The sequence below is a fragment of the Monodelphis domestica genome, chromosome 8 (assembly GCF_027887165.1).
Source record: "Monodelphis domestica isolate mMonDom1 chromosome 8, mMonDom1.pri, whole genome shotgun sequence".
NCBI lineage: Eukaryota > Metazoa > Chordata > Mammalia > Didelphimorphia > Didelphidae > Monodelphis > Monodelphis domestica.
In genome coordinates this window covers 81,053,394-81,067,055 of record NC_077234.1, presented here as the reverse complement: position 1 = coordinate 81,067,055, position 13,662 = coordinate 81,053,394, and the positions used below count along the sequence as shown (strand labels likewise).

The 13,662-nt window shown below is 34.7% G+C and overlaps 1 protein-coding gene across 1 annotated transcript in view; it reads left to right on the top strand.

Moving 5' to 3' along the window:
* The window catches only part of CPS1 (carbamoyl-phosphate synthase 1), a 148,442-nt gene that overhangs the window by 129,006 nt on the left and 5,774 nt on the right, over positions 1 to 13,662 (top strand). Inside the window, exons 33-35 of the mRNA XM_001369228.5 lie at positions 1,252 to 1,326; positions 6,861 to 6,959; positions 13,216 to 13,275. Of these exons, the coding sequence (XP_001369265.1) occupies positions 1,252 to 1,326; positions 6,861 to 6,959; positions 13,216 to 13,275 (234 nt within the window). The remainder of the gene's footprint in view (positions 1 to 1,251; positions 1,327 to 6,860; positions 6,960 to 13,215; positions 13,276 to 13,662) is intronic.

Here is a 13,662-nt window from a genome sequence, read left to right as displayed (position 1 = left end):
ATTTTAAGTTAAATGTGGCTCAGGGCAGAGATAAATAGGTTAAAGAATTGTGATTTAAACAAATTACAGAATGGGTGCTATATTGGTCCTGATAGTGTCCTCTTTAGATGTTCCTCATATCAATTCAATTAGAGATCTGGACAAACTCACAGACACACAAGTACAGATATATATGTGTGTATATGTTGGTCAACATTTACATATGCATCTCTTTCACCATTAACAAAAACCTGAAATGGCTAATATTTTTGAAAAAAGCATTTCCTTTTTACTTACCAAATAGTCATAATTTAGCATTTTAGTGACATTATATGCAATTAGTAAACTTTAAAGTGCTCTAGAAATGTAAGTTTTTGTTATTATGATTATGTACTTCAAATGTCTCATAATTACTCATTAGCAGTTACTATAGCAGCAACCTAGTAAGATAGGTGGATGCTTGCTAGTGGCATTTCCATTCCGAACTCGAGGAAACTGAGCTTAAGAAATATTAAATGAGTTCCCTAGGGTATACATAGTGAGCTATAATTGGGATTGGAATTTATAAAATAAATGTTTCTGAATTTGGTATTTTGTCATGATGAATTAGACTCTAAGTTTAGTATAAAAATAGGCAATATACATGTATGTAAATGAGATATAAACATTTAGTTTCAAAGGAAATTTCAGTGATAAAGTAAAAAAGAATCTCTTATCTGTTCATATCACACGAAATTTCTTGGCAGAAATATTTGTAAGCAGAATGTTTTCCAAAGCTTTTAAAGAGGTATCAACAACTGCTTAATGTTTTAGAAGTCAGCTCACAGACAGCCATTTCTGGCAAGGTTGCCTGTTGCAAGTCCAAATCATCAGAACATGGAGATGAATGTTTAAAAGCCCTACTAAGAAAAAAAAAATGTTTGAACCCTTTGTCTTGGGAGTTTGATGCCCAATAGACTATGCGTTTAAATCACTGTTTGGGAGAAATTTCTGGGTAGGCTAGATTAGAAAGCTTGGCATGGACTGGTCACAGGGGCCCTATTATTGAAAGAATTTGTGATCATTTAACCCATATTTTTGGACAAGAATGCAGGAAATTCTTGGAACTGAATTTTACAGCAATCTTTCAAGTCAATAGCCTTTCCCAATGAAATACTGACATGTCTACTGAAACCTAAATGGATTTTGTGAGAGATGACTTGTTGTACTTCCCTCCTCACTTATTCCTTTTATCTTTCTTTCTTACCTTACTTTTTCCTTATTTTTTATTAGGCTCCAATGTTTTCCTGGCCCCGGTTGAGAGATGCAGATCCAATTCTACGATGTGAGATGGCTTCCACTGGAGAGGTATTTATTTAATGATTTTTGGACCTATTATTATCATAATGATCATCACCACTCTCATCATCATAACCATCAAAAATAATTATTTATTAATATACCATATTGAAAAGACATAGGCTAATGGTCTGAAAATATGTATATTAAAGATGAGAACACAGAAATTGTTTGTAGTCAGAATAACTTTTAAACTCCTTTAATACCCATACTTGCTTTGCCAAGTTATTTTTCTTACCTCTTATTTTTCAATACATTAATTTAATATTTCTAATTTACCCCTAGCTATGACAATGAAATTTTCTTTTTCCAAGTACTATAAGTAATCCAGGAAAGCTCATGGATCTTTATAATAAGGTTCTAAAGATTTTTCCTATCTTTTCAACCAAGAAATTAATCTTAACATTATTGGGAATTTAATAATTGAGATAGTCTTAATTAAATTGAGGATAGTATACAAATATTTAACAAAAGTCTAAACACAGATTCAAAGAATCCATGCACCTAGAAGTCCCCAGAGGATTTATCAGAAAAAATGTAATGGAACTGACCACTGGATGTCCCCCTTCCCTCGTGTTGAAATTCTTTTGAAGGGTTCTTCTTTTCTTTTTGTTTTGTTTTGTTTTGGGAAGTTTTTGTGGGTATAAAATATGTTTCTTGGAGAAAGCTGTCATATTCTGGAAAGTTCTCTACATGTCAGTGTCAGTACATTTTATGAGTCACCTAGCCCTTGACAGACATATTAGTTGCAAACTTCATATTCTCATCAGTGCACATCCAAATGGCAACATCAAGCTATGGGGTATGGATCTTTACCCTTTATGTGGATGAAGCATTTGGTAAAGGAAAAAAATTGCATCAAGTTATTTGATATTTTTATGGTTGCATAGTTACAAGTAAGATATAAAGCAGGGAATCGATGAAATAGGGACAGTGTTGGAAAGATAAATGGTTAGTCTAGTTGTGTCTGGTTGGGCTGAAGGTCATTGCTCCTTTGCTACATCTTATAATCATTTCCCCAAATGGAGTCAAATTTTTGCCTAAGACTAAAAATAGGCTGGAAAGCTGAATTTTAAAATTAATGATATCATTCATGTTTCCATTATGTATAAGAAGGAGCTCTTCAGGTTAAGCTTGGTATTTGGAGTGATACAGTAGTAGGTCTGTGTTCAATCAGTCCAGTTTTTAATGTGTTGAAGGATCTGTTTTCCATTAGTGCTGTTTTCTGTGGAGTGGCCTATCTATTTTCAGAGTTTAATGGTCAAAGAAAATACCCTCATGTCTTTTCTGCCTCCAGACATACATTTCTGGAGCTGATGAGAATATGAAAGGGTTAGAAATGGAGCCAATTTTTGCAGATGGAAGTGGAGAATATTTTATTCATAAAAGAGATCATTCTTATGAGTTAGAAAGATCTATATTCACAAGTATCATAAAGTAAGATGTCGGAAGGTCTGTCTCATACTAAAATAAGAATAAGTCTTGCTTAGTAAAAGCCCAATTATTCTTCAGAGACATTTTCAGCACATGCATGTCTTGTTTAGAATTGAATCAACCTTTGCCTCTGGTGAAGAACTTGTATTTTACTTTCCTTAATGATGAGGGGCATGCCAGTACTAATCCTTCTGAGAAATCTGACCACTGATCTAAGCTTCCCATTGCTGCTTTACTGATAAAGTTCCTTGTATGTTTTCGAGTTTGGAATCTTTTCCCTTCTCAAGCCCACACTTCAGTTCTCAATGCCACAGATGACCTCACTCATTGAAACCATATGTTGTGGGCCCTCTTATCTTTTCTTTTTTATACTTCAAAACCTCACTATATCTGCAACCATATTTCCACTCTTTCCTTTGGTCTCTGAAAGTGAAATCTCTTTGCCAAGGTTATCTCACAATTTTTGCCCATAGTCATATCTTTTTTCATCTCTTCTAGGTCTTTGTTTTTTACTTACAATCTTTTCCATTTCCCATTTCTCTCTCTCTCTTTTTCACTTCTCTTTCTCTCCTTGCCATCTCCCTCTCTATTTCTATCTCTTCCCAGCCTCCTATAAATATTCTCAAGTCTTTCCTATCCTAAAAAAAAAAAAAACCTTCCCTTGAATGTTCTTGTTATTCCTTAATCTATACTCCGTATCTCCCTTCCCTATTATTACTGGACTTGAAAAAAGTAGTCTCTTCACATCACATTGACATCCTTCCCCCCTGCTTACTTCTCTCACCTTTGGTTTAGATTCCTTTTCTACTACTCCAAAATTGTTCTTTCCAAAGTCATTAACTGCCATATTCAGTCCTCCATTTTTTAGTCCTCCATTTTAATTGTTCTTCAGAATTTGATAATGTTGTTCACTCCTTGATATTCCTTCCTCCCTTATGACTACTGGCTTCGAAAGTTAAATTTCATCTCCTCACTGCTGTATCCTATCTACTCTTTTCTCTACACTTTTTTGTTAATCCCATTCAATCCTAATTGAAGAATTATTACCTCCTTACATATTATTTCAAAATATTAATTTTCTTCCCTGAACTCTAGTTCTGCATTTTCAAGCATCAGTTGTATATATCCATGTAAATCTCATGCCAACACATTAAATTTAACCTGTTCCAAATTCAGCTTATCATCTTTCCTTGTAAACTTTCCCCTCCTCTTCAGTTCTTTGTCTATATTGGTATTATCGCCATCTTCCTAGTCAGTCAAGCTAAAAACTTTGTATTTATCTCTAACTTCCCTGAAATCCCATATCTAATCTACTGTGGCAGTATATTTTTTTATTCATATCCTCTCCTTTACTCTCAATGTAATCCTTTTCTTTCCGTCTTCATTACCTCTCATCTAAGCTTTTGAAATACAATCCTAACAGATTTCTTTGCCTTTATTATTTCTTATTTCCAATTTCTCTTTCACACTATTGCCAAAATAGTTGCATATATATATATATATGTATATATATATATATATATATGTATGTATGTCTGACCATGTAACTTTCCTGATCAAAAATCTTGAGTGGTTTTCTCATTGCCTGTAGAATGAAATGCAGATACCATACTCTGGCATGTGAGTCTGTGCAACATCTGGCTTCAGCCTTCTTTTCCCATCTTACTTCTCTATTGCACTTCATGTATTCTAGGTTAAAGTCAATCTGGGCTACTTCTTGGTCTTGCCCAGTGCTACCCGGCTTTTGTGTATTCCTACAAACTCTTACTTTGAATCAGATTTCCTCTACATCCCTTCCTCTTATAATCTTCTTCCTTTAAACTCCAGCTTCAGTGCTACTTTCTCTTTAAGTCTAAATAAGCCTGATCCCCCCAGTTTCAAAGTGATATATATATATATATACATATATATATATAAATATACATGCATACCTTTGCATACACATAATTTATCCATATGTCCATCTATCTGTCCATCCATCCATCCATCCATCTATTCATCTATCTATCTATCTATCTATCTATCTATCTATCTACCTATCTATCTATCCATCTATCTATCCATCTGTCTGTGGGTCTGTCCGTCCATCTGTCCTTCTGTTTGTCCATCTGTCTGTCTGTCTGTCTATCTTACTGTCTGTCTCTGTATTGGTATTATTACCAACATCCTAGTGCACCTAAATGTCATACCAACACATACATACATAACTATATCATACATATCCATCCATCCATCTATATCTTATATATGCACATGTTATATCTGACCTTGAATGCTAAAACGATGTTGCTTTCAATCTTTATAGTCAGAGTCTCAAGCAAAATATCTAGTACACAGTAGACAATTTGGAAATATTTGTTTAAATCACTAGAACAAGGTCTATACAAAAGCCCAAATACCTTTAGAAAAGTTCACCCCTTTAGAAAGTTTAACAGTCCCTGAGCATTTGGATAGTCAAGATGCTTACTTGGGATATAATAGTAGCAGACAGTGTTATAGTTTAGAAAATGCTCCATCACTGTTGAAGAACTATTTGCTTAAAATGCAAATTTAGTTCCTAGAATTTCTTATTAATATTTTGAACAATTGATGAGGATAATGGGCAGAGTAAACCAGTGGCCACCCTGTACAGAATATGTTCTTTAGTTTACAGTGGTCTTTTACTTTTAATTATAATGTACTATACCTTGGCAGGTGGCAGGTATATGAGATGTTACTCTAAGAACAGTTTTATGTATCCATTGCTAGTGTACTTGTATGGGTTTAGTTTTAGAAAATCCTATGTTATTTAGGACTCACTACAGGATATTTTGACTCATATGCTCCTCCATCCCTGCCACCCCCACTCCTTTTCTACTTTAATGGAGTATTCTATAATTGAATTTATTTGAAGAATTTTCCATAAAGAATATTTAATATTATTTACCAAAGATGACCCCAAACCATATTGCTACTAATCTATGCATTATTTCATTGGAGGAATAATAATACTGTTATTTACTTATTTATTGTCACATTAATGTTTGATCATAGATCATATAATCATAATCAGTTTTAGACTAAATAAATCACTTGTTCAATGCAGGTTTTATTTCTAGTTTATTGTTGAATAGAGAAAGAAATGATCATTCATTTCTTGTTACTTAATTAAAACATAAGATTCTTTTATCCTGATTGGTGTCTGAATTTGGATGTCATGACCATCATATTATAGGCAACCTAAATTTAATAATTAAGAGACATATGGCTAATCCAAATAGTTCCCATTGATTATTTCTTTTGAGAGTTATGAGATGGGACATTTGCTGCATATATATATATATACATATATATGTGTATTTTTTTACTGTTCAAGCATTAAATTTTTTTTATTTAGTTAATTAATTTACAATATTTTTCCAAAGTTACATGATGCATGTTCTTTCCCTCCCTTCCTTCCCTCCCCCACTCCTGGAGCCAGTGAGCAATTCCACTGGGTTTTATATGTATCATTGTTCAGAAACAACTTCCATATTATTAATATTTGCAGTACAGTGATCATTTAAAGTCAACAACCCCAATCATATCCCCATCAAACCATGTGATCAATCATATGTTTTTCTCCTGCATTTCTACTCCCACAGTTCTTTCTCTGGATGTGCCACATACTTTTAATATATTATAGCATCTCATATACTCTGCAGTGTTTTATATATGTTATATATGTGTATATATATATATACATATATATATATATACACATATACACACACACACACACACACACACACACACACACACACACACATATATATATATATATATATATATATATATATAAAGATGCCAGAGGCAAGAAAATCTCTCTTTTGGACACATGCCTTCAAAGCGTCCCTCGGCAAGTCACTGAACATACCACTGTCCAATACTGTAAGCTGCAGAAAAGTTGATCTGTGTTGATAAAAGTAGTTTCCTCCCCAGGATTTCTCTACATTGATAAAATCCCAGGTCCACAGAAAGGCTGAGTGGAAGCCCCTGACCAAGTCCCCTGATGATCTCTCCCCTACTATCCCTGCATATGCTCTTAGGTTGCTAAGTGGTATTAATTATCTCATCTTCTCTCCAAACAGGTTGCCTGCTTTGGTGAAAGTATTCATACTGCCTTCCTGAAGGCGATGCTTTCCACAGGATTTAAGATACCCCAAAAAGGCATTTTGATTGGAATCCAGGTAAGTAAGTTTGCTTTTGGGCACATCTGCATACATCCGGGAGATGGCAAGAGGGAGAAAGGAAGTCAGATATTGATTGGAGAAGGAAAAATGAAGAAGATTTTGAATTAGAATTTAGAATTTGACTTGGAAATGTGAGCTTACAAAATGAATCACTTGTTCTTAGTGGATTATCTGTTCACTTTTATTTACTTGATTGCCAAAGGGTCTGAAAGCAAAAGGTTAAGATCCCCTAATAAAAGGGTAGTTGCTCATGTTAAGAGATACCATCATCTGTTTTACTTATATATTTTTTGCAGGTTGCTACATATTTCCCTACTGGTCAATTTCTTTATTTTTTGATTGGCTAATTCTAGGGTCCTACAAAAACAATTGGCATGATAGCCCTGCTCTGCATTTAATAAGCTGATGCTCTGAATTGTTACATAAAAAATCAATAAGATTATAATTAAAACAGTACTATATATTCTCCAGCTAGTAGGTGATTATTACAGAAATTGTCTCAGGGTGTCTTCTTATAAGCAAGCTAGACTTGGGGAGTGACTGGAGTAATAGATTCCTTGGGAGGTTTCAGAATAAAATACCTTAGTTTAGCTCTTCTTTAAAAGAAAGTTTTATTGATTTTTTTGCATAACAAACATTTTTGATTATATCATTCTCTGAGAGTTCTCCAATATTACTTACAAATACAAAACCAACAATATAATAATATCCTTATCTATAAGAACATGCATCAGTCCACATCTATAGTACCCTACTTCTCTATTTTTAAAGATTTCTTTCATTAACAAAAATATGTTTTTCCAAAATATCCCACCCCATTGACAAAAAAAGAAAGGAAGAACAAATTCCTAGTTAACAAATGTTAGTTAAGAGAAACAAATTTCTTCATCGGCTATAGGCAAAAATATATTTTGAAGGAGTTAGATTCTGTCTTCTTAAAGTTACTTGTAACTGCCAGTTTTAATGGTAATTCAGAGACAATTTAAACCTTGTGTTAGATTTTTCACATCACAAGTAGGTTTTAAATATTATTCCATCTCAAGTATGAGAAAATTTGCCCAATATCTAGTTATAGCTAAAAATTTAATGTGAGACCCATCAGCTTTCAAAGGAGACAAAGTCCTCAGAGCAGCTCAAGACAACTAATAATCTTAGTACTTGCATTTTAGAATACCAGTTTAAAAAGGCAGCAGTAGATAAAATTGTTCCCTATTTGGTTCTAGTGCTTTCAGAAAATGGGAAGCAATATTTAATCTGAGCCATATTAAGTATTTTTGTGATTCAAACACCAGTTCTCATTTGACTGAACAGAATACTTCTTTGTAGAAAGAAAAAAATGTTTTCTTAAACTTTAAAAAGCTCAAAGGGGGCTTCCCACTGAAGGCATAGTTTTCAGTACATTTTATTAACAAATCAATGTGCCAACAAAAACAAGAGTTATTGCAAGAAACTTCCTTATGCTTCAGTATACATTGCTAGCAGGGGTTTTATTTTAAAATCACAGCATTTGAAAAAATACATAAAGAAATATCAAAAGGTTGAAGCTTATGTTTTATGGCAGAATTGATCCATACAACTATAAACTAATAAGGAAGTACAAGAGCCTTTTTTCCCATCTAATATTAACTCTGTTCGAGGCAGGGAATGCCAGTCATCACTAATAGCAGATGGATGAGCTTTCTTTGACATTATGGAGTAATCTTTCATTTCCAGTGATTTGGATCAATTCTTAATCTTGAATTTAAACTCACAGGTTCAATAGACCTTTCTAACTAGAAAACCATAAGCTATAAAATCACCAGGTATTTGCCTCAGTGATAACATCATTAGCTACCGATCTTAATATTTTTCCCAAGGTTTTTGGTAAAATAGGTCAAGTTATTGGCATTCTATTTTTCAAGTTGCTTTATATTTTTTGCCATTTAATTTTATCTGACTTAATTGATTTCATGTGAAGCCAAATGAAGGATGTTTAAAAGGTCAGAGGTTAGGGATATAACTGTTTTAAGGATAATTGCTTAAGAGTTAAGCATGGTAATGAAGAACAAGAAAGAACATATCTTCATTTCTTCCTACATCCCTTTCTTCTTTCTTTTTTCCTTTTCACTCTTCTTCTGTCCTGTTTCTCCTCCCCTACTTCTTCCTTTCATTTCTCCCTTTCTCCTTCCTTACCATCCTTTCTTCCAAAAATAAATTGGATTGCTTTGGTATTCTATTTCTCTTATCTCACAACAGTAGGACAAGGAGTATCATAACTGCCTTGAAGGTATAGACTTTTATTTTTATCTTAGGATCACCAATGCCTAATGGAGTATCTGACACAGAGTAGGCACTTGAATACTTGTTGATTAATTGATTGGGGAGAGGAAATAAAAAGACTAAGTGAAAGAGGAAGGGTTAAATGAAATCAGCTACCTTAAAGTACAACATAATGTTAGTTATTATTATTTGACTGAATATTTTTATTCATAGTCTTAATAAATATGTAACCACAACTATTACCTGTCCCTTTGCTATTTACTACTTATTTTAGGATTGTTTCAATGAAGGTTAACTTTGATGTAGTCCTTAATCACACAACTTCTGCCATATGATGCAAGTTTATTTGTCAACAGAATTCTCTCCAAATTTCCTTCTATGTCATTGACTCCCTCACTTACATCCCAGTACAATTTAATTTTATTCCTACAAGTGGGCAAATTTTTCTTCTTATAAAGTTTTATGCAGTGCCATATGCTGATAAATGATTTACTCTAGTGTAGTTCAAAAGATCTCTATATTAATCTTTTCCCTCCCACTCCATTTGGGCTATTCAGTGATATCTGTGTAGTGGATGGCATCATTCTGACATTTGTGCTACTGCATTTCACAGAACCATAAGGCTAGCATTTTATCTGAAAATCTCACATCCATGTGCATGTGTATTATGAATAACCTCTTGTCTACTATGCAGAATTATTAGGGCAAGCACAGGATTGTAGGTCCAGAAATCACCTCTAAGTATGTTGTGTAAAAAAAAAACTATTAGGGCAAGATCATATAGTTTTTTTTTTAAACTGTAGCTAACAAATGCATTAATATGAACAATCTAATTCAAAGAAATGAAATTATTCCTTTTCTTTTGTGTAAAAAACCTCCCAACTCCCAGCAAATAAATCAGCTTGTACTTTTCACCTTTAGTAACTAATGGTTCTTTACACAGGTACTTTCAATCAGCTTTTAAATCTGAGACTACTCAGATGCAAGCTGACAGCTGTAATTTCTTTTTGTGGAAAGGCTGTTTTATGTGTCACAAGTGTTCAATACATGTTTGATAGAAGTTTGTAATGCAGTCGTGAAAGCCAACACCCCTGACCAGAAGAGAGAGTGATTCTCAGGCTGGGAACCTGCCGATACTGTCATGTTGGATATTTATCTTTTCCACTTGGGGTTCAGAAGTGAAACAGCTTCATAATGAGGTTCTTGCTGTTGTCTGGAGGTCTTAGAAGATGCCCTTGTGTTACTACAAAATAGAAAAGGAGAAGAAGAAAGAAAGAAAGAAAGCCCCCATCTTTACGTTACTCCTAGAGGCTTTTCATGATGACCTCTGCCAAGGACATAGCATCATTTGTGATTAGAGAGTGGGTGCATGTGAGGCAGCCTACTTCTTCCTCAGGAGAGATGTGTAACAATGAGGTTGTGGTTGACTTGATTCCAAGTACAACTAGCATTCCTGTCACCAAATGTTGCAAAAGATGATCAGCTGCCGGTGTCTCCTAAGAGATACAATTTAGTATTAAATTAAAAACTCAAAATCAACACTTATTCATCGCCAGTCCCATACTTAGTAGTATTCTAGGTGATATGGAGAGAGAAATATAGTGTTTGTCTACTAGAGTGCACCAAGTGGCTTCAAAATCTAGGAGGATTTCAAATATTTCCAAGTCCTTTCGTAGTTTTTATTTATTATTATATTATTATATCTCAGGAATCCTCAAGATGCTGTCTGCCTAAATTAGGAGTATTTAAATACTTTTGTGCCATGGACTGATTTGGCAATCTGTTGAAACCTATGGGTTGCTTCTCAGAATAATATTTCTTAAAATCCACAAAATTACAGAAGAAATCAATGACATTGAAATACAATTATCAAAATATTAAAAATTCCAAGTTCACAAATTCCATTGGTGCTTGTAGATTCCAGATTTGTAACTTTTAACCTAAAGTTTTAGAGCTGGAAAGTACTTTAGAGATCATTTAGGCAATCTACCTCATTTTATTGATGAGAGGACCAAGATAAAGTTACTTACCTAAGGTCACATTGCTAGACAATAGTGGAACTGGAATTATTAAACACCATGTGTTCTGAGTCAGAATTTAATGGTATTTCTCCTACTCTACCCTGCTAAAGATATCGTTCTCTGTCCTGTTCTTTAAATCTCCCTGGAGAATATTAGTCTATTGTATCCTTTATTAAATTGTTCCAGTATCTCTAACAACTTTTTCTCTCAGGAATTTTTTCTTGCATCTAGTCTAAATCTTTTCTGCTTCAGTTTAATCCCACTTTGTTCAGCTTTATCCTCAATGGAAACAGAAAGCAATCTAGTCACTGTCTTCTGTACTTTTAATTTATTTTCTGGAAGACTACCTCTTTTAACCTTTCCTCCCAAAGCCAATTTGTCAAGTCTTTCATCACACAAAGAAGCATATTAAAGATTGAAAGAGCTTCAGAGCTTGTAAGTAAGCTAGATCTTAATGGAGGGTATAGGAATTCTTTCTCTAAGCTTTGATGTCCTCAAAAGATTTTATAAGTAAACACTAGGAAGAGTATTTTTAGGGTAAAATTGTTGAACACTAGTACGATGTTCAAGTATTTTGCTTAAGTTATTGTTATATGGTTTCTCTATTTTTCAATCTAGCATAAAAGCTTATCTGTTAGAATGGCTAATATAATTGGTGGCAGAATGGATCACATCAGGGCTGGCAAGGATGTAGAAATGAGACATAATCCATGGTCAGAGAAGAAAATGAGAAACATTCTAAGAGTAGGCAATAGGAGGTGGGCAGGAAGGTCTAGCCACAGGCAACAGGTAGATTTCACAATTGATAGAAGAAATGCAGACTACGAAGCATCTTGGAAATGGAGCCTAAATTAACTAAGATCCACCCATAAGAATTAGGCTTCCAGATCAGGATGCCGGTCCCTATAAAGGAGAAAGAACTGGGGCGGAGGTAGGACGTGAGGCAGGTGAGAAGGGCATCCCCAGTGTGGGAGAAACTAGAATTCTCAATAGGGACTCAGACGTGAAGAACTCAGTTATGTGACCTGAGCTTGGTCAAAGGAGAGTACGGCAAGAGTCGGTTTACTCTAAATGGGTAGAGGCCAGGCTGAATGGATGCTTTTAAGATTTTAGCTAACTAGGACCAGATAGTCTGTGCGTAATGGGGGCCAGGGAAGAACTTACTTACGGGCGTTAAACGGCTTTATGTGAGGAGACATGAAGCTCATAAGGACAAGGATTTAAGGAGGCCGTCGGAGTATGGGGATCCCTCTGTGTCAGCTGCACAGACTGTTCTTGGGACTGATATTGGGATGCCTTCCCTCCTCCTTTCTGCCTTTTGACATTCCTCAATTCTTCCAATATGAGGCCTCTCCCCAAACTCCCAGTTGGCTAGTACTAAGACTTCCTTTGGCCCTCCAAAATGACTTGGTATTTACATTGTTTATTTAAAATTTAAGCATATGCATAGATGTCACTTCCTTTTAATAGAATAGAAATTTCTGGAGGGTAAGGACTAGACTAGTGTGTTTTTGGTGTCTTTAACCCTTACATAAAGAGTACACAGTCTGGCACAGAGATGTTTGTTAAATGATTGAATGAAAGGATAGAACCAAAAATTATAATGAATGATTGCATGCCATTGACCTTTATGATGGATACAGCAATAGGGCCTGGAGCCATGATTTCAGTGGCAGTGGGAACTCTTGTATAAGGAGACTTATTCCCTCTCCCAGTATAGATCAGTGCCTTCTAGGCATCTTATGGTATTGGAGAATTGCCAAGAGCACTAAAAAGTGATTTTCTTTAAGTCACGTAGACATAATGGAGCAGAGATTTGATTTGAACCCGTATCTTCTTGGCTCTAAGGCTGGCTCTGTATTTACTATGCCACGTGATCTTTTGTGATATTATGGGGAAACTTTATATTGGAGATAATGAACTAGAGAGCTTAGACGTGCTTTAGGTCATGTGTCTGAAAAATCTCTTTCCAGCATTCCTTCCGTCCCCGATTCCTTGGTGTTGCTGAACAACTACACAACGAAGGTTTCAAGGTATGTTATTTTAATTTATTTTTTTCCAAGCTGCTTTCTTTCAACACAGAAAAGCTGGCCAGGAACCAGAACATTGGCTTCTGTCTGTAATGAGAACCTCAGGGAAAAGCAACAGGCCGAGCCATTCCCTTTCAAGCTGAGGGAAGAAAGGCTTTGGTATCACCATGTTGGCATGTTCCAAACCTGAATAAATTCTAATACATGGCAGAGGCCGCCTTTAAGTTATAAAAGTAGTTATCATTAACTAAATGAGAGTCGAGAGACTAAAAACTCTGAAAAATTTTGAAAATGTCTGTTTAAACAAGTGAACATGGTAGAGTACTAAAAAAATATATTTTCATATTTTCTCCCTTCTTTTCTGGGTTACATAGGAAATAATGGCTGCTA